The sequence below is a fragment of the Xiphophorus hellerii genome, chromosome 20, assembly GCF_003331165.1.
Source record: "Xiphophorus hellerii strain 12219 chromosome 20, Xiphophorus_hellerii-4.1, whole genome shotgun sequence".
NCBI lineage: Eukaryota > Metazoa > Chordata > Actinopteri > Cyprinodontiformes > Poeciliidae > Xiphophorus > Xiphophorus hellerii.
In genome coordinates this window covers 33,249,222-33,271,250 of record NC_045691.1, presented here as the reverse complement: position 1 = coordinate 33,271,250, position 22,029 = coordinate 33,249,222, and the positions used below count along the sequence as shown (strand labels likewise).

Genomic DNA, 22,029 nt, shown 5'->3' with positions numbered 1-22,029 from the left:
CCCATCAACAACAGCCTCTCTGCTGAGGTGTAGCCGGGGGAAAACTGAGATAAAAATACCGTTTACTGCTGGAACCCAGATATCTTACTTTTGAGGCTATGCCCAGGTGGCCTGGCCTGTGCAGAGACGCATGGAGCCAACTACATCGTTATCCACATCTACTGTTGTAGGATGAGAGCAGAGGAAGCTTAAAACGGGAATTTCAATCAGTATATTTACTGCAATGACTTTCAAGTTTTTACAAACATTTTTTTTTGTTTATTCATGATTAAGCTTTTGTATGTTCCATTAAAGTGAATACACTTGTGAAAAAATAATGTCAGATATTGCAGTAGCTCCAGTTTTTCTCTATTTTGTAGTAATTCACGCAAATCAACAGATCCCTGCATTTTTGGCGCTAACGCATAGTTTTGAGTTTGCTGCAATTTGCAAAAACGATAAAACATATTGGGTGGTGCTAACACCCACCTGCAGGTGGCAGTATTTCTTATTTCTACTCCACTGTTCACTCAGCCTTACTTGATATCAAGTTATATTCAGCGATCAATATGGCAAAAAGTTGCATTTACTGTCATACATAAGCACAAGTATCACAAAGTTCTTTGCAAATATTTATGAAGTAGCATCACAAGATCAGTGATTTTGATTGCAAAAACATCACAAAAACATTCATGAAATCTTAGAGGGCCTGATGTTAATATAGTCCTCAGCAAAAGTAATCATACCCTGTGAGATTTTTCCTATTAAGACATGTTAAAAGTACAAACTTCAAGGTGTTTTATTGGGAATTTTGTCATAAAACATGAAGTAGTGCATAAATGGCAGGAACAGGTTTTGCAAAAATAAAAATACAACATGTATTTCTATTTTGATGAATTTTCTAGATGTACTAAAAGACTTAGCTTTCCTGTATTTAGCTACATCCATCTTTCCTCAAAGATGATCGCCTTCCCTGCCTTTGTTGCCAAAGACGGCCTGAGAACAGGATGTTGTAATTGTGTAATTAGGATGATAATTTGCATCATTACTTTTCCACAAACAGGAGATTTGGTCTGACTTAACTTTAGACGGTGAGGAAAACATATGAATGTGGGGGGTTTTTTGGTATATGTAAACTTCTGGTTTCAACTGTGCATTCTCAATAAAATCCATGACGTTTGTGGCTTTAAAGTGACAAAATGTGACAATGTCCAAAGGGTGTGAATACTTTTTCAAGGCTGACTGGGCACCTTTCACAAGACAGCACCTTCCTTCCTGGAGTCCTTGAAAATAATTGAAATGGAAACTTTGTAAGCTGAGGAAAGTACAGGAATAACCTCCATCTGAGGCTCTGGGAGCTGCTCCTGAATCTCCCAGAAGAGGCTGAACACGGAGAGTGAGACCTGAGCGCTTCACCCATTCATTATGTCCTGTCCAAACACTTTACCAGAACTCACAGCCTGACGTACCTATTCTGTATCAGAGGCTTGTAGCGAAGAGGAAGAGAAAAATGGATGCCTGGTTTGGTTGTTTTTTAGAGTCATTGTTTTCATCGTTTTAAATTTTAACTCGTTTACCTCTTTACAAAATACATAATGTGAAACCGGGAACAAGTAAGAAACACAACAGTAGATGCTGAATGGATCAGCACCGTAACAATAGGAGTATGGTAGGTTAGGGGTCAACACCTGTGGGACCAGCATGGGTGAGCTGTTGGTGCCAGAATGACCAACGCAACCACACTGGCTGATATGAAATAGATGCTTGTTGAAGAATGGTGTGGCATAACGCAGGAGTGAGTGAACAGCATTAGAAGCCAGATTGATGTGGTTGAGTTATAGTAGAGAATCCATGGGGTATTGTCGAAAGAAAGATCAGAGAAACCAGAACAGAAAACACAAAAAATCTTAATACAGTACTTAATACAGTACTGCTTTGGTGCACTAATTAATGCCAAAGAAACCCCAACGGTTAATCTAAAGTAAATGGACATACTCTTATTAGGCCAGCATTTCTGTATAAAAACATCTTTAGTATTATTTGTCTTTATCAGTCTTACAAAACATTCTGAATTTCTGGGAAACAGAATCTTGGGCTTTCATTAACTGTCTCTAACCATAAAAAGCAGTTATATTTATTAGCCTTATATTTTTAAGGTCCGTCTGTAGGTTTGCTATTAACTGAACTTGAAAGTCACAGGCAGACATCTATAGGTTTAATTACAGCAACCATAAAATGATGTGGTCCACTTACAAAGGACAATATCTGTCAGATCCAAATAAGGGAATGTTGATAAAAAGAAAACTCCAGAACAATTTGTTAGTCAAATGTGATATTTCACATTTGACATGTATACAGTTTCACATTTCACATGTATATAGTTTTATGGTGCCATACTATAATACATCTTCCATGTAAAGTTTTCTTTAGAATCCCCCATGTGTTTCTGAATAATAAATGTTCTCATAAGGAGAAAAGTAAGAAGAGTGCTCACTGGTTTTTCTGTGTTACCAATGAGGAACCATACAGCCATTTAACTTATTCTTGTTGGAAAGGGATTTTTGTCACGCTGGTCCAGACAGTATGGTTACATAATGTTACATCATTATTACTATGTGGAAGGGCATTTCTGCTTCCCAGGATGTGGCCCCATAAGCTGCTTATGTTTAAAAAATTGTTTTAACTGATTTTTCTCCTTTCAAAAACAAAGAAGAAACTATTTGCGGTTAACTTGGTTTAATATTTTAAAGATATGTATGGTTTATGGCTTAAATGTTCAGTATTTGGCCTTTAGACATGGTATGACACAGAAAATACTTTGTTGAGCAAATCAAAATAAAGTAAGACTGCTTTGGACTTTATTCAGTATGTAAAGAACTACACACTCAAATATTGAACCTAATTCACCAAAAAATACCCTCCACTGTACTGTACCTCTTAATATCTCACAATAACATTTAAGTATGCAGCAAGAAATGTTTAAAAATCTTGTGAAGAATTAATTCTTCCATATGGACGTTTAAAATCTTAGCAGAGGAGCAAAAACTGACCCGCTCTCTTTAGCCTTTTCAGTTATTTTCCAAAGAGTCTGGAAAAGCAGCTATAATTGAAGTGCAGTGGGGAAAGAAACACCCTAGATGAATCTGTTATCAGCAACTCCAGCCCTGCTGCTAATCTGCCTTTCCTGAGCAAGATGTCTGAGAACCTGCGTGCCTCTATCTGAATAAGTACCTGCTCTCATGCCATCTGTTTGACATTTCCTGTCTGCTCCCCCTATCTGGTGTTGAGGTCATAAATGATCTCCCTATAGATACTGATTCTGACACGCTCCTAATCCTCATACTCATGTTGTTCGCCTTATTACTGATTGCTTTAAGATTAAATATCATTTAGGAATTTGAAAATGTGACTTGGACTGCGTGAGGACTTGTGCTGCTACCATCCAGCGCTGATGTTTTTCCTTATTTAAAAATCTGATACTGCTTTGCAAAAAGAATGATAGTTTATGCATCTGATCTTAGAGGCAAAACATATTTTTACATTGTTCCCATAATAGTTTTCTACTATAGTTAGCCTTTTATCCAATAAAACATTACAAAAAAGATTCAGGAGGTGTGTAAGGATGTGTAGTAACTGTGATTACTTTGATTCAGGTTCTCTTGTGGGAGGGAAGCTCTGAGCAGCGTGAAGCAGACAGGGTGAGGGTTACCGACAGCTCGGCGCTGCTCTCCGGTTTAAAGAGCAGTACGGTCTACCTGATCTCAGTGAGGGCCCAGAACAGTGCCGGATTTGGACCCTCTAGCCCCTCCATCAGCGTCGCCACCAAGAAACCACGTGAGTGCACATCGAACACCAGACAGGAATCCATCATCTTCTCTTATTTGCTTGCAACATTGTTTTCTGCTCTTTACTTTTTCATTTATGACCAAACAGTTAAAATCCCATCTGTCTGTAGAATTGACACATTACTGCAGGCTTCATAGAATGTAGCTAAAGTATACTATCTACCAGGCATCCAACATTCTCTCTACTAGGCAGCTAATGTGATGGTGAACTAGCTAACAACTTGTCAGACTTCCAGTGGTATTTTTAAAAGAACTTGTATTCAGTGCACAAGGTATGTTTATTTTAGAACTATAAAATCTTAAGGAAAAAAACCCAGCAGGCTTTTTCAAGTAATAAAAACTTTTAAAAGGGCAGTAAAGTTCAGGCTGACTTATGCTTGTGGTTCATAGTTGCGATCCCTTTTTTCTTTTATCCTTTTTTTTATTCCAGCTGAAATTTCAGAAAAAGGTCATATTTGTTCCTGATTTGCAGAAATGAAATGGCTTCTTTGCCAAGAGATTTTCTGCTGCTCATGCTAACCTGTGCCCAAGGCTGAAGCCACTTCCAGTTGGTATCTGAGAATCAGAAGTGGATCACACAGGAGAGGAACAAGCTGCTGGGGGTGATGTGCTGACAGGAAAGGGGGAAGGAGAGGGGAAGACATGCGGCAAATATCGTCGGGTCCGGGAGTCGACTCCAAACATGGGTCGCACTATCCCCTATGCCACCACGGCACGCCCACATTAATCACATTTTAATCAAAAACAATATATCAACAAAGTAAGCAACATTCTCAATTGAAAAACTGTTTTTGTTGCTAAATTATTGAATAAGTAGATGTATGAGTTCCACGACAGACATTTATTGTTTTTAATCAGTTATTTAGATTATTCAGCCATCAGATTTTTGCAAAGTGTTATTATACCCATTCAGCTTTGAACTGTTTCAGGAACAATTGATCTTTCATGGAACATTTTTGAAAAAATCCTTCCTAAATAATATGGTCTGTGGATGCTGACGTTAGCATGAGATACTATATTAGGCTTCAATAGCTTCACTGATAGGCTAACTCCTTTTAAAACAATTTGAACACAACATCGGTCTTTTCCAGCGTCCAATCAGATCACTTTTAAGCAAAAGTGGTCCAAGTGAAGCGACTTTGTCTTCTATTGCTGTGGTTTGCAGCTGCTGCTTGTGCGTCAGGTTTAACGGCGTACCAGAAACACATGAATACAAAGGTTTCACTCAGAAATATTGTCTGTAAAAAAATTAAATAAAATAAAGTGATGAATTTTTAACATGTTACAATCCATATTAATAAATCAGTCCAGAATGTGACTTCAGCCTAAAATGTTCTCAGAGGCTTTTACTGCATCTGGAAACAGGTTGGATGTGCTGGATCAACAACTCTGATTTATGTGCTGTCTGCTGCATCACTTTCAGGAAGTTTCAAAAGTCTGTATACTTATTAGAGCAGACACCAGAAAAGACCTTCAGAACTTTAATGCAGCTTTTGGAATATCTTTCAAAACCAGGAAGCCTACCAGATGTAGCCTGATGGGTGTAGCGTTAATTATGGTTCTTCAAAACTGAGAGCTTCTGTGGTGAAAACAACTATTGATTTGATCAACTTACAGCCTTACAAAAACAACTGCATATGACAAGATGATCTCAGAATATTGCATTAAATCTTGAGATGCATTTTTGCACTCAAGGATGATTGTAAATTTTCTACTAAATGTGCATTTGATCATTTTCTTCAGTGGTTTTCTGAAAGATTACAGGCTGATAGATGTGGGAAATGGAAAACCAGTTAATTGAAACAGAGGAAACGTAGATACATGTTATGAGTTTTTAGACTATTAGACAATTTTAGCAAAATGTAGGACATCAATAAAGAAAAAATACTATAATCAGCAGTGGTCTGACAGCTGTTAGTACTTCAGATTTTTTTCTTTTTATTATGTAATGTTCTTTCATACCTACTTTCACTTGGTTAAAGTTCCTTTATATAATTAGAACTTTATATAAAGGAACAGAGCTTTATATAAGCAATATTCTCAATTGATAAAGTGTTTTTACTGCTTTTTTTACTAATTTTTTTCAGTCCTTTGTATTTGAATCAATTTTTATTTTGGTAATATTAAAAAGACTCGAGGAGCCAAGGTCTTAATGTTAACAGGACCAGTGTGGAAGCTGCTGTTTTTCTTTTTCAAGCCATTCTGTTGCAGATTTGTTGGCGAGAGATCAGGTGAACTGAACCCATGAAAATATTTCTATCTCTGTTGATAGAAAGCATAAAGGTCTTCTCACCTTTCTACTTTCAAGGCAGACAGAACATGAGAGAAGCTGGACCAGAATAAAAAAGGGTTGGGTTAATAATTCTATTCTTCTCTTGTCTTTGGAAATGGACATGTTTCAAAATAAAGGAGGATTTTCTGAATATCTGTGGCATCTGAGGGGAAATGAGCAAAAATCTGAGGTCAGGTCAAAAGTTTTAAATGTATGAAAAGATACGTGTATACACCTTCTTTTTGTGTCTCACATCTTAATATTTTACATCAAAGACATTTTATTTTGAAAGGTATGCAGAGAGAATATTAAAAAAAAACTGTTTTTAAATGATGAATTCATTAGTTAAAGGTAAAAGCTAAGCTAATAGGGCTTTATGTGGACATGGAACTGAACCTTAACCCTTAAGTTTTTGCGCTCGTCTTCGTGGCCAACCGAAGACGAGTGAAGCTGTAAAGGGAAGATGGAAACACATTTGCCAAATAAGATCTGATGTTCTGAACTTTCCTGTTCATCGGTGGTTCTGTGTCTTACCTGAGAAAGTCCAAAGCTCCAGTATGGAGAGGAGAACTCTCCATTTTTTTCTGATTGCAGCCTCTCCGTCTGGATTGTTACAGCCATGTGTATCTGACAAAATTATGTTTTGTGTGGCCTGGTTGATTTTGCTCCAAACCAGTAGATGAAAACACTCCTATTTTGCATTTTTCTTTTTTATGAAACTCTTTTTGGATCAGCTGTCCTTCATGTTTTCTCTTCATGTCAGCAGACAAACACAGGACTGATTAGTGCCTGACCCGTAGAAAACTCAAATCGCCACTGGATACTTCCATGTTCCAAACCAATGCTGAGCAAAAACAGAGCAAAGGTCCATGTCACATCTGTCAAAATACTGTACATGTTGAGGATCCCTAGGTATTGTTGGAAAATATTCTGTGGACGGAAGAAACGTCCACAAAATTGAATTTGTTGGTATGTGTGTGTTGTGTTAGCATTGATAGCATTTGTTGCCACCAAGTATGAATAAACCAGTTGTTACGATTGAGAGGCAGTTATCTGAAATCACACTGATTTTACCATTGAAAACCTGCATTTTGTAATTACACACCATATGTGTCTGATATTAATATCTATTGGATGAATTGAAACATTTATGTGTGACATAAGAGCTAAATCATCAAAAAAAATTAAATTGCTTTAGTCATAAGAAGTTGGAGTGAGGTTTAGAAACATGGGGAGTTTCTAGTGTTTCCACTAGTGTTGAAAAAACACAATTTTCCATTTGCAGTGTTTCCATTCAATAAGAAATGCAGTTAAAATTGCATGTGATTAAGTTCATTTATGCAATAAGTCATTAAAAAACCTGCAGGACCATCATCCTCCAACCACTTCCTGTTGTCTTCGTCTTTTCCTCCAGTGGTAACAACCAGATGTTCATCACATGACTCATGCAATTTACAAAGTACATTAATCTTGATATAACCAAGAAACCACCTCAACTTAGCCCCAAAACTTTTTTTTATGAAAAAAACTGAATTTATTTGAAGGTGCTGTGTTTCCATTAAGCAATTTTTTTTTTTTTTTTTTTGCAATTCCGATTTGTGCAATTATATGGTCAACGCAGCTATTGAGTTGATCATGGAAAAAAAAATATTCCAGAGTCAAAGGTGAGGCCATCTGTTCAATTGAGAGGAAACCAACCACACATTGGCTGAAAAACAGAAATGAAGATATTGCAAAGTCCAGAACCAAACCTGAGTGCAGCCCTATTAGATTACCTTAATGTGATAAAAAAAAGTGTAGACCAAAATTCCCCCACAATGATGGGAAATCTAATACAGAAAACAATTAATTCATGTTGATGCTGCTAGGAAACGTGAAGCTACAAGCCAATGAAACATGGGGTGCACTAATTTTTTAAGTGACTGAGCACACAGGTAGGGCTGATATGATTCTGGGTTGAATGAGGACAAAAGAGGACTCTTACCACTCTTACCACTTGTTTTATCAAAAGCAGCGGTAACATTGGAAGGCGAGATCTCAAAGGCGAATAAAATAAAGCTTCATCTTTTTCTCTGTGCAGCACTATAAATACTTTACTCCCAAGTCCTTTCTATGGCTGTAATTCCAGAGTGCAGCTATACTTATTCAAGTTTTCAATGAGAGCTTACAAAACTTCCCAAGGTCCTGCTGTTTTTCCACCGCAGAATAATTCCTACATTTTTAGCTCTGAAACGGGTCTGTGTTTCTGATGCTCTTTTTAATGTCGCTTCTTGAATATTTAGACATTAAGCTGGCATTTAAAACATCACAGATCAACATACAAATGCAAAAGAATTTTTACAGCTGTTTCACATTTTGTCACATTACAACCACAAGTTCTGTATTTACTGGAATTTTATGTGACAGACCAACAGAAAGTAGTAAATCTAAAAAAGATTGACAATAACAAATCAGAAATGGTGTGTGCATATTCATCCCTCCTTTTCTCCAATACCATTCAACAGGTGACTTCTCTTGAGAAGTCACTCAATTCTTAAGATGGATGAGAGGAATTAGTTAGAACTAGAATTAGAAGACATTTACTAATAGTTAGTAAATGTGTGTAGTTTTGGGTGTTTTCTCTCCTGATAGTGTGAAAACTATTTGGTAGATTTGGTTCACTTGGGGAACAAAACTACAACATGTTGCATTTTCAAAGTAAACCCTTTGAGCTAACTCTTTACACCCTGTGGGGGCGCTGCACCAATAACCACAGAAGGAAGCGACACCAAAACATCTGAAGAATAAACTGAGCTCAACTTCCCTTTCACCAAATGTAAACAAAATGGAGTTGCGTCAGATGTTACAAGTTGTTGAATTTCTCTTTTCTGACCACAAGTTACCTCCTGCTAGCGCTAGACGCACATTTGTTTTGGTTAGATTTTCTCAGGATTCCCTTCACTACAGTCCGCTTCCTGCTTTTGGAGTGGTCGCTGGTTCACTTAGCGTTCACATGCGTTGGAAGTCATGTGAGTTCACTTCAACCGAGGTTGTAAATGGACCAAAGTTTGCCTTTTTGGTCTGCATCAGAGTTCCACTGCGTATTCACACCTCCCCAGACCAACCAGATGTTCTAGTCAAACAAACAAGACTCTGATTAAAGCGGACTAAATGGGGTTGGTGTGAATTCCCCCAATCCACCTAGTCGCACAGATTTGTTAGGGTGAATTCACACCAGCCCTGTTTAGTAGCTTTAATACAACTCTCAATCCCCGTGACTAGAAAATCCAGTTTGTTTGGGGAAGTGTGAATGCACAATGGAACTCTGATGTGGATCATAAAAAACTAACTCTGGGGCGCCCAGACTTCTCTGGTGTGGTTTGAATAAGGGGTGATCTGATTGCAGCTTTCTGGAGGATTTCTTATTATTCATCTTTAAAAAGCCTGACCTGCCAATTCCGATTTTGGCCAATATCAATTTTTGTGTCTGGATTGTTGCTAAATATGGCAAGAAAGTTCATGAGTTGGAAACAGTGGGGTGACTATTGTAAACTGCAAAAGTGCAGACATGACTTGGTGGGTGGGGCTATCAGTTAAACCTCTCACAGGAAGAGGACAGTGGCTGATATTTAGACTTCACATGTAAGTATTGGCTGATCACGGATCTCCCAAAATTAAGTAATTTGATGCTGATTAATCAACTGACTGATAAATCTGTCACTCCTACGAAGAATGCATATATGAAGATTCCAAAAGCAGAAAATGAACTAAAGCACAGGGCATTCTGGGTAAATCCAGGTAAAACAACCACAGGCCTAGCACTTGCGTGAGAAATGTCTCATGGTCTTTAGCCAAAGACAAAAGAGAAATCCTACAACCGCTAAAATCTGACGCCACTCAGTTTTTGTTTACACGTTGTAAAGAATGAAGTTGGCTCAGTGTCTTCTTCAGAGGTTTTGTGTCGTCTCCTTCAGTGATTCTTGGTGCAGCGCCACCACAGGGGAGGAGGGGAACAGGTTTTTCAAAGGGTTTGTTTTCTTCGTTTGACACAGTGGAGTCTGAAAGTGAACCGCAGCAGCAGGAAATGTAACAAATGTTGCAATTTTGGTCCCTAATCTAACTGAGTCTACAAATGTAAAACATTTGAGCGGCATTGTGTTTACTGTTTTCTACTCCAGTGGTCCCCAACCCCCTGATTTTGGATCGGGCATATTCAACACACCACCACGTTGCACACCGCACACTGCAGGATGTTGTAAGATTGTCGTAAAGGGAAAATCGGGGCAAAAAACAAACAAACAACAACAAAAAACGGTTTATCTGACGGTTTTTTACAGTGTAGGCCATGAAAACACCCTTGAAAAGCAGAAGCTAATGGTACCTCTGGAGGAATTGCACAGCTCCACTGCTCATGTGGCAAATTTATTTTAAACCAATCTGACCTTTGTGAGAAATTAGCAAGAAGAAAACCACTGTTGAAAGGAAACCGAGAGGTCCCATTTGCAGTTTACCAAGTTTGAGTGCTATGGGTTCTCTGTAAAGCTTCTGGATAATTTCACAGATTTAAACAATACTGACAGAAGCTGAGCACTACTGAAGTGCTTAATTGAAAAATGAGCCTATAAAGACATGATTGCTGCTTCAGGGTGGGCTTTTAATGTTAGCCCTTTTACTCAGTAGTTTCACAAATGAACAAAACCGATGGAGAAAAGCACGAATCTACTGTTTCACTACAGTAAAAAAAAACAACTAAAATCTGATTTAATGCACTCCGTGATTAAAAGATGGCCTACCGCAGAGGCAGAAAACACCATGGATAACATCGCTTTAGTCATTCATCCATCAACATTGTCCGTTATAATTTGCATATCTTGCAGCACCAAGCCAGCCTCCAGGGGCCATTGAGTGGAACCTGACCAACTCAAAGATCTTTCTGAAGTGGGAGCACGTCAAGGCGTCGCAGAATGAATCCGAGGTGACGGGATACAAGGTGAGTTTTTACAGAGAAACGGGAGAAGTGCGGAAACAAACGTGGCCTCGGCAGCTGTCATCTCAACAAATGGTTTTCTCATTGCGGAGGAGAAACGAACCTCAGCAACCTCGGTGTTACGATATGGATTGGCCCTGTCTGGCCCCTTCAAAATTAAAAGATCTGTCCCTGATGATAAAACGAAGGGCGTCAGGCTGCAGAGAGAATTCAGGTTCTTCTAACCAATACAGCACTGAATCACATTTGATCCACTTTGCATACTTTGTGTGGACGAAAACACAGTTTTTGATTATTCTTTTCACAATATATATTTCTTCTCCCGAGATATGCAGCCCCGGTCATTTAAAGATAAGCCTCCTGTGGAGCTGTGGTATAAGGAAGCACATATGCTGTAGATATGCCTCGTTTATTAAAAATGCCTAACGCAAATCCCTGTATTTCTAATATGTTTTCATATTTTCCAAACTATGCATCCAATTTTCCGTCTTCATGTTTCCTTTAAGGGTCAACACAGGACACTTTTATAACAAAGACACAGCGTGACTAAATGTCTTAAAATAATGCCAAAGGTCCTGTTTCATGTCTTCGTCTTATTCAGTGTTGACTCACTAGAACAAATTATGTCCTCAAAAGACATTTTGAAATCTTAAAAGGCTAAAAGAAATTAACATTTGACCACTGTGACATTTCTTACTTGAGAGTAGCCCTATTTGGGTCATTTTACAACTCATATCTGGGTCATATGGATCGACCCAGCACTGGACTAGTGTAACAAAATAGGGTTGGATTATGTTTTTGATGGAATTTATTGGATTAGGATTTCTCAAAAAATAAGTCAAAGTGACTTAACATATTAATTGTAGCAAAAAGGGTGATGAAAAGACTTTTTCTTTTATGCAAATTTCAACAATTAATATGTTGTAAAGTTTACATACAGCTCACAATATCCAGATCTCCGGTTACATGACTATGTTTTTTGGGAAACTCAGACTCTGTAAATATTTTATTTGTTTGGCTCTCATAAATCTCACTTGTGAAACCAGAAGTCCATAAACTGATGGTTTCATGTCTATTTAATCTTTTAATAATGCATACCAAATTGAAACCTTTTGTGTTTTCACAAATCGGATGTTGCTTAATCTCAAACTGTATTTTAAAAGAAAGATATCATCATTTAAATTCAGTCCAAAATCATTTAAATTGATTTTAATTATTTTAAAAATCATTAAAATAAATTCCTTTATTTCTGGACTAGTAGTGAGCTGTAAAGCAGATACTAACTTTAGTATTGTCATATTTATCTCAAGTGAACTAGCCCTAGCCTTGGTCACTGGTGTAAAATTTTGTCATCAACACAACTAACTGACATTAACAATGTCAGCATCATTTGATTTCTTATTTCAGCATATGAAAGAAGACTGGTTGTTTTATTATAGAGTGATGAGTCTCCTCTTAGACTCTTGTCTAATCCAACAAACTGGGTCACAATTACTGAGCCAATGTAAAAACTGTTTAAAACCGCCTGGCTCTCTGTTTGAACAGAACAAATCCAGCATTTTTGTTTTGTTCTGTTTTTTATATACATCCTTGCAGGGCTGGCCCAAAGTTGTGTGAGATGAGCAGAAATGAATAGAATTACTTGAGTTCTCTCTTCCTGTTGAAAGCTTAACAGCACTTCAATACGGATTCAGCTTAATGAGGCCAAGTTTAACTGTATAAACTTCATATTGTAACTACGGTAACAACAAGCATAAAATAAAGGTTGAAGTAAACTTGCCAATTTCTTTAGACTTTTAATTTAAAAATGTAAACAATAAAAAAATAATCTAGACTAAAATCAAAATATTCTTATTCTCAAAAAACAAATATAAAAATTGTAACTCTGGTTTTATGGAAAGCTCTGGATGGCTAAGCAGTGGCCTAGTCATTTCTTCCCCTGCATCAGACGATCATATAAAGATTTTTTTTTTTAATCATTACCAATGTTGTCCTTCAGGTTGTGTATCGCCAGAGCTGGCATGGCAGGACTACGGTACTGCAAACCAATAAGACCAGCATTGAGCTGCGGGTTCCTTACGGGGAAGACCACGTCATCGAGATCACAGCGCTGACTGAGGGGGGCCATGGCACCAGCAGCGGTCCCATTCACATACCAAAGATGTCCAGTAAGTTTCAAACACTTTGCTCTCTAGAAAGGATCAGAGGCAGAAATAGACAGAGGAGTGGTGGGAATGAGGCACACTGTGGAACCAAACCCCAGAGTGATGCTGTATGAGCTTTACTGAAGGTCATCAGACTGCACTACAAAACTCCAAAATCAGTGTTTGATGAAACCAGAAATAAAATTCTAGCAGTATTTAAAAACTGTCACTGTCTGTATTTAGTATGATCTGAGTTAGCTTAAAACAGTGGAGAAACATGAATAAAGCTTCAGTAGGTAACTTTTATAAACCTTTTTTTTTTTTTTACATATTTGTTATTACTATTTTGTGAGTTTAACATAATACAGATAATTATGAAAAAATCAAGCACCTCTGCCGTCTCCTTGTAGCCCTACTGCCATCTGCAGAAATACACCACTTGATCTGAAACAACTAATCAGAGCCAGGAGGAGGGTCTTACCGCTGTCAATCAAACTCATATACAAGCTGCCCAGACTGTCCAGACCTCACCATAGAAAATGTTTTGCATTTTGCCAAAACTCAGATTAATGGGTCAAATTGTTCAAACAGATCATTGTAACAATAGTTATAATAAAAATACAAGTTTGACTTCAACCACTTTTTTAGCAGTTAATATCTACATGATGACATAGGAAGTCAATAGAGACTCTGGAATCAGAAAAAACAGTAGACCTCCAGTTTCCAACAGTTGGTCTCTAATTCCTGTTCATCACATTCTTCATCAGAATTATTACTGTCCTCTTAAGAAACCTCGCCATAACAGCAGCAGCTGTAATCTGTTGTAATTAGAAAATTATTATCTACAATGTTTAAGGTGTAGTGTAAATAAGTAGTGGGTTACACCAATTACCCACTAGCTGACACAAACCTGCAGCATGAGAGTACGACGTCTTCCATGGTTTAGAAATATTCCACCTGAGAGGCGATATGGAGTTGGAAAATTGAAGTTTTATGATATTTTGTGGTAAAGTTGTGATAACAATAAAAGTGACTATAAGATCTATTTATTGATTCTTTTTTAGGTTACTGTATGAACAATAATAGCCTCACAAACATAAGTAATACTCTTAAAAAATATTCCCATGTATAACACGCTTCTTTGGGATTCTAGTCACATTAAGAAGTAATGAGCCAAAGCTCACAGTAACTGCATTTAATCTGCATTGAATCATGTTTTCAAATGTGACATGTATTGATAATCTCTTTGAAAATAGTAATACTAACAATCCCAACAACATAGACCATTTTTAACATAATTAGAATTTCCTGTGACAACTGTCAATCAAAATTCTTCCCATATAATAAATGATATAAACAATATACTGTATATATATATATATATATATATATATATATATATATATATATATATATATATATATATATATATCCCATATAAACAATATGATAAACGTGTACCTCTACTCACACTAAACGGTTTTTGCTTCAACAACACACACATTTGTAGGATTTTTTTGTGTACGAAAACATATGATAAGCAATTTGATGATAAAACAATCTTCCAATAACAACCAGCTTCAAACTTAACAGGTTTTCTAACACCTGGCTCTGTGCTCCTCGGTTTAAATATAAAATTCACAGTAGACTTAAGTGAAGTAATACAGTAATATATGAGGATATTCTGTTTTTGTCTTCTTTTTTTAAATGAAGCCATTTTATCTTACTAACATTTTTTTTTCTTTTCTTCTTAGGTCTGAACTCAAAAGGATGTGTGGCTAGAATTCCAGTGAAGATTTACTGTTTCATCCCCTTTGGACTTCATTTATTAATCCATCTACTGATGCTATTATGCTGAAAGTAAACGCAGTGTATAGTTTTCCTCCAGCATTTGACATTTGTCGAACAAACGGCGGCAACTGTACAATTTTTCAGCCTCTGGTTTCCAAGGAACAGGAGCGGAGAGATGGAACCTTGGTGAAAAGTTGTCAAATGCCCACAAAGTGCTGCTCTCAGACAACGGCACAAAACATCTCCTGCTGGGCTGCAACACTGCACAATGCATAAATTTGTCAAAGCTGAAAAGCGGACCTTCTCTCCTTTCACTGACAAATGAATTTGAGCACAGCTTCATGTCCCTTTTTTATTTCTGTGTGTGTGCTTATTTTGCATTAATGTTAATGTCCAGTTTCAGTTTGTTTTGATGTGAAACCTCTTACCTTGGTGCACAAATTTCTCTCTCAACCAGCAGGTTTGAAACAAAAGTGTCCTGTCATCCTCTTCGCTTTGTTTCCTGAAGACGAGCAGTTGAGCCTTGACTTTTTTACTTTGGTATGAAAGAAAAACCCTTGAAGAAATTGTAAATATTTGTTACCATGTCTGTAGCCACCTTGAGCTAATGAAAATACACTTTTATGATATAGGTTAGAAATCTCCCAAGATAAGAAGAAGAAGACATCTGGCTTTCTAACCTGTATCTGTTGCAGGCTATAGTAGATCAACAATAAGCGTTATTAGCTTAGCAGCTTGAAACAGAAGTTCTCAAAATGTTCAACTTCCAACCCAAAGGAAAATAACTGCACAGAGCTGAGAATCCATCTACTGCAGGTTGAATACAAAACAAGCTATTGTGCTTGGTCAGCTTATTATTGTTTGTCACATTGTGCTGTTAGTTTTCCATGCCCCAGAGTTGCTGTTGACACCAAACTTAAACTGTGCTGGGAAGTGACTTACAGCATTTCAGTTTAAGTTATCAGCTGTAGCTAATTATCTAGATTGTTGAGTAAACCCCCATCGTAGTTAATGAAGACCCCTCTATGCTCTCTGTGAAGCACATGAACAAAAAGTCTGTATGTTCCACTGATCACCGTGAGCTGATGACACGGAAAATCTTTTTATCAAACTATTGTAAAATATTATAAATACAGAGCAACTACTTTTCCATCTCCTCCCTCCCCCTTTAAAAAACAATGACAGAACATGTCTTTCACATCATGACATGTAAATTTGCCTATTAAATCATAGCCTAAAAACTCAAAACTTCCTTTGGTCAACGTGTTGCACAATATGGGAGTGTGTGCGCTTCTCTACAGCTAGGAACTGTTTCCATAGGGAACCCAGCACACAGTGCTCTCCTTTCCCAAGGTGCCTGATTAAGGCTCTATTGATTAGTGCAGAGACTGAAAAATATGAATTCCAGCTGCTGAGTGAGAACAACAGTGAGTGGCTCAAGCGAAGAGCTAAAACTTAACACGATGTACTTCAGACTTAAATTCTCTCCAGCCATCTTGCAGTTGAGGGTGTACCCAGGGCTTTAACCAGGTGTGAGGGGGTTTTATGTGACTTAGCCTGAGACCGTTAAGATTCTATTGCTAAATCTGGCAGTTTTTACCTCCCGTCTTCTGAATCTGACAGATAATACGCCACTTTTTTTTTTCTACATGTGATACTTGAGACAAAATCAATGAATGCATCTCACCCAGTAGCTTTGTTCCAGCTCAGCCCTGCTGTTGCTATTGGCGCTTTATTGGGGCAATCGGTTCCTTATAACGCAGCCTTGTGATGAGCAGATGCATCATTAAAGTAATTAATAGCAGGTTTGCTGTTCCCTCTGCAATTAGTTAAAGTCTCCGCTGTGAGCAGAGCTGCTCAGTAACCACAAGCTCAAACTTATAAACATAATTATATTAGACCAGCTAATGGCTAATGTTGGCCCAAGCAGTGGTGTTTAGTTAAAGAAACGAGCCAGTTAGGAGTTTTCTGTTTCTTCTGTTTAATTCATTCCTCTAATGCCTGTGTGACAAAACATGTTTTTACCGAAGTTCATTCAGTTGCTGTGGATTATTGTTCATCTATGTTGAAGACTGTTGCCAGCTGAAATAGATATCTTCATCCTATCAATGGTACTGCTGAATTCCTCAAAGCAGACAAAGGAAAAGCTGCTTCTTTTCTTCTCTTGATGTTATGCAAGAAAACACGGAGTGACCTTGTGATGCTTTAACACGTGTGCAGACACTCTGAGTTGCATTTTTAGCTGAGTTTCTGTCAGAAATCCATTAAATCGCTCTGCCTTAGCAAGTTCATATGCTGTTTATGTCAAATGTTGGAAAAGATTCACTTTAAATGTTGATGCGTCCAAACCGTTTGCTGGTACTGTGTATCAAAGCGGTGAAGTCGTCCTGCATCAAAACCATTGTGCTTATAATGTAAAGAGATGGATTTATAATGATAGGACAAAATGAGGAATGTTATTGTATTATTTTAATTGTTTTTGTTATTTTGCGGGAAGAAAGGATGGGTTGAAGGGAAAAAACCTGAAAGCTTTAAAAAGTACCATAGGATATTATGAGATGTAAAGTTTCCTAAAGCAGATTTCACATTAAGAGTCGAATATGTTGGAAAAATTAGTGTCGGTGTGTGAAGCTTCTCCGTTCTGTAGCCGCAACAGAAAACAGATTTGTTTTGCAAAGGTATTCATATCCTTCAGTTTGTCCAAAATTTATCATGTGTGAAAAAGCAGCACAAAGTAGTGCAAGTGATACAATATGAATATGAATCTGTTTTATACAGTTATAAATAAGTTTTCTTTTTTTTTTTTTACAGATGTGAATCTGAAAAGTGTGGTGTGCCGACCCCTGGACCCATTATTAATAGAACCACCTGCCATCCATATAGAGATGCTGGTCTTCCAGTCTCTGGCTGCTTACTTTCCCTTTTCCCCGTTCTTCCTTGTAGAAGCTGAAGCTGCAGATGGGAAGCAGACCATCTGTGAGCATCAGGTTTTAGTTTTGCTAGCTCTTGGTTTAGCTTTATGTCTCTACCAGTAGAGTTGAAAGTGTGACCCCGGGGCCATTTGAGAGCCTCTGATTTTATGCGACCTTCAACCACCATTCAACTGTAGCACAGCTCTGGTTTGCTAACTCAAGGAGTTGATGCAAGGATACATTTACAAAAAATATTTTAACTGATATAAAGACTTTTAAAATTCCTAAAATTGATCACTTAAGGTGCAACACAAAGAATTAATTGTCTTGCAACCTTATTTTTATGTTTGCTTTGATTAAATTTGATGTTAGATATGACCACAGTGACTGGGATGGGATGTACTGGGATGCAGACATGGAGGCACACACTTATTGAGCTCGGCTAAATGAAACAATAATTAGCCATAGCTGGTTTTTGTTGCTGAAAATACAAACACAAAATAAAACCTAGACAAAATGAATCAACCTGAAGAAATTATTATTGATTGATTTAAGTCTCACAAAACAGCTGCATTCAGGTGGTTCTCAACTAGACAGAACTTTTACTTATGAGCATCAGAGGTCTGAATACACGGGCAATCCACACTTTTTAGATAAAAAACTATAATTCTGAGCACAATTTGCTGCTCACATAAAATTACAATATTAATTTATTATTTTTTCTTACAGAATCGTACATTGAAGCTTGTGGTCATAAAGCATCAAAACATTAAAAAGTAGTTAGATGTGAATATGTCTACAAATGCCTGATTAACTGTTCTGGTAGGAAGGTAAATTATGCTTGTATCCCTCAGTTTGCAAAAGTACAAGTTTTCAATTTAACAACATTAAAACTAAAAAAGCTGTTTTGTTTTTTATCGTTCTGCATCAAGCAGCAGTTTTCAAACTGTTGCATATCTTTGATTGTGGTACATCAGGCTTATGACACATTTAGAGTTTGCATCCTGAATGTTTTTTGGTTTATGAACCTCCTGTACCTGCACATGGGACAAGCATGAGGAGGCAAACATTTCTTACTCTCTGCTGTTACACTCCAGTAAATATTAGTAGATTCTGTTATGGTGCAACATCCAAAAACAGGAAATCTGAAGCTTTTTAGTACAGTAAAAAAAATACTCAATTATATTCAATTCCTTCATAGACACAATAAATACCTTTTTAAAATAGATCAAATATACAAGTCGGTTACAGAAACATTGCTACTGCTGAACTCCAGTTTTAAATTTCCAGTCATATGTTGAAAAGAACAGAAAACGGCTAATTATACCATGAAAACGTCTTTAATATTGACCTTTTTATTTAAACTTGTGTCTCTGTCAGTATTAACAGTATTTAATTTATTTATTAAATAATTAATTTAATAAATAAATTATTACGTTGTCTAAAAATAGACAACGTAATAATTGTCACACAATTAATTCACACAATTTTAATTTAACAGAAATTTAGGTAGAGTTAGGGTGAAATGCTCTCCATGTTTGTGCACATAGGGCTTACTTTATAGTTGAAATAATACATAGTTACTATTTAAAAATTGCCTTTTAAAATATTGAGTTAAGATCTTCCTTTTAATTTTGTTCTTGTATTATTTGTGTATTTATTTCTTTTAATATAAGTATAAATTATTGCACTAGTGTTTCTATTTTTAAATGTATCATTAACTTATCGTTGCGCTCTATTGCTGATCATTTAAGTGATGTAATACTATTGTATTAAACAGATATCTCTGTGAGATACTGAGGAACGATTCAATAAAGTTTCACATTGAAACCTTTTCATCAGTTTCTGTCTTGATTTGTTTTTTGCCTGGTCTGACTCATACACCTCACCTTGAGACGGACTTTATTTATACGTTTTAATTAGTCTGAGGAGAGTTCTGCTGTAGCGCAGAGAGAAGTAGCGAGGCGCTCCACATGTGCTGAGTAAGTATCCTGCAGGACTGCAGAGGAAAAACGATAGAGTTAAGGTTCCCTCGGGACAAACAAACACAAAACAAAATATCATTCTGCAGCAGTTGCCTTGGCAAAGAGATTATCTTTTTATTCTGAATGGCTTTCACAGCCTTCTGTTCAGCAGATGAATGCTTGTTGAGAGAAACAACTTAACAGAATGCAAACCAGGCTGGTTCTTATAAAGAAATCCATAAAACTAACTTGAAGGTTAGATTAAATGTATCTTAATTTTAATGTACAATTATTGATAAAATGCTTGGGTTCAATTATTTTCTTGAGGTTTATAGTTCACATTCTCTAAAGTATATTTTTTAAACAAACCCATTTTGTTCTCTCTTTACATTTATCCAGGAAGTTGTAATCACAACATTTTCTGCTAGTGATTAGGCTAACTATGATTAGCTAATGAAGCTAATCTCATCATTTTGTTCATTCAAAACCTGTGACATGTCAACTCATTTACTGACGGAGGATTAACAGTTCAATGTATGACTGACAGCAGCAGAGTTTCCATTACAAATGTGTGCAAAACTTTGTCAATACTCTGTTAATGTTGAAGAAACACAGTTCTGCAGTTGTGGTGCTAAATAAGAAATTAAATTAAAATCACATGTGAATAAGTTTGTTCATGAATACCTTCATCCTCTGACCACTTCCTGACTTCCTCATGGTTTCCACCAGTAGTAACATCCAGTTGATGATCATGTGACTCGTGTGAGGCAAAAAAAGTATTTTTATTACAGTTTTTCAAGATTCACAAATTTTGAGATGGCTGAAACTTTTTTGTGCACAAAAACGTTTCATCAAAAAGCGCTTTTTTCCCCCCAAAATTTGTGTTTTTCCATTAAGCACGTTTATTTTCGTAATTCTATGGTGAATGGAAACACAAATACTGTGAGGCAGATATTCAAACAGCCCCTGCTATACCCTTGCTATATAAGGAAGCCATTTTGAATATTAACATCAGGGTTGGTGAGGAATCTCCAACGTTTCACAGGGCTAATTTCTGTACTGACACAGCTGTTTAATAATAAACGATACATAATTTCCTGTTTGTCTGAACTTAAGTATCATCTTGCTCCTTACTTACAATCAGCTACATATTAGCTGATTGTAAGTATTCAGCTAATAGTGGGCTGTCTGTACCAGCAGGGCTTTCTCTGCTAGCCCTAGAAAATTGAAAAGAAAAAGTGCAAAATGTTTTAATCATATTTAATTTTATCTACAATTTAATTTTTATTCTACAAACGAGTTGCTTATTGGTATTATTGAGGTTTCACTTTAATTTCCTACTTTAAAAATTGCCTTAAACGCATCTGGCGAGCAGTTCCGCCTCAGGACCTGCTGTACTTATCCAGCTACCCCTTCTTGAAAAATGCCTTGCAGGCCTCAGTTGGCATGACTGGCAGAATTATCAGCCAATCAAAACTGACAAACAATGAGGGTGCGTCCCACAGCCCCAGCTGTAAGTAAAGAGCTTCCCCTACGTTCCCCGTCACTATAGTGAACTTGGTATTTATAAAATGGCAGCCGCATCCGCTTCTAATAGTTGACCAAGTTGCTGACTTATCAAAATCGCCTTTTTCAAGACGTCTTTTAACGGATAAAAAAGAAATAATTAATAATGGAAAATCCACACCGAACCTGGATTTACAAACACAGACCAGTAAAATCTTTGTAGGGCATTTTAAATGTAACACGGGGGGAAAGCACCCCGGATCGTGCCCGAGGGCGTGGCCCTAAAGCCAACTAGTAGACCTCTCAAATCTATTTAAGTAGTCTAGGGTTTCCCAATTAAAAATACTCAAGTAAGTCTGGCACAAAATGATGAAACAAATAGCATACAAAAATATATTTTATTTATACTTCCCTTCACAATATTAAAATATACTTTATTATTCTAATTAAGACCTAATTTAGCACAGAGAGCAATCTAAGACACATAAAACACTGCAAACCAAACTAATAGAACCCAAATTAATCACACTAAATAATATTACACAAAAGAAAAGAATAAACCTCCCATTAGCTAATTCATTAAAAGAAGGAATATAAACTCTGGTTTTGGTTCTGTGGTGCTTTGCTACACCTCCAGCTCTAGAGGATAA

The 22,029-nt window shown here is 36.9% G+C and overlaps 1 protein-coding gene across 2 annotated transcripts in view; it reads left to right on the top strand.

Annotated features, from left to right (window-relative positions):
* The window catches only part of cntn6 (contactin 6), a 143,471-nt gene extending 123,726 nt beyond the window's left edge, over positions 1 to 19,745 (top strand). For both annotated transcript variants that reach the window (XM_032550448.1, XM_032550447.1), the window contains 4 exons: positions 3,633 to 3,813; positions 10,953 to 11,065; positions 13,062 to 13,230; positions 14,961 to 19,745. In XM_032550448.1, the coding sequence (XP_032406339.1) occupies positions 3,633 to 3,813; positions 10,953 to 11,065; positions 13,062 to 13,230; positions 14,961 to 15,064 (567 nt within the window). In that variant the 3' untranslated portion in view covers positions 15,065 to 19,745. The remainder of the gene's footprint in view (positions 1 to 3,632; positions 3,814 to 10,952; positions 11,066 to 13,061; positions 13,231 to 14,960) is intronic.
* Positions 19,746 to 22,029: the final 2,284 nt, after the last annotated feature.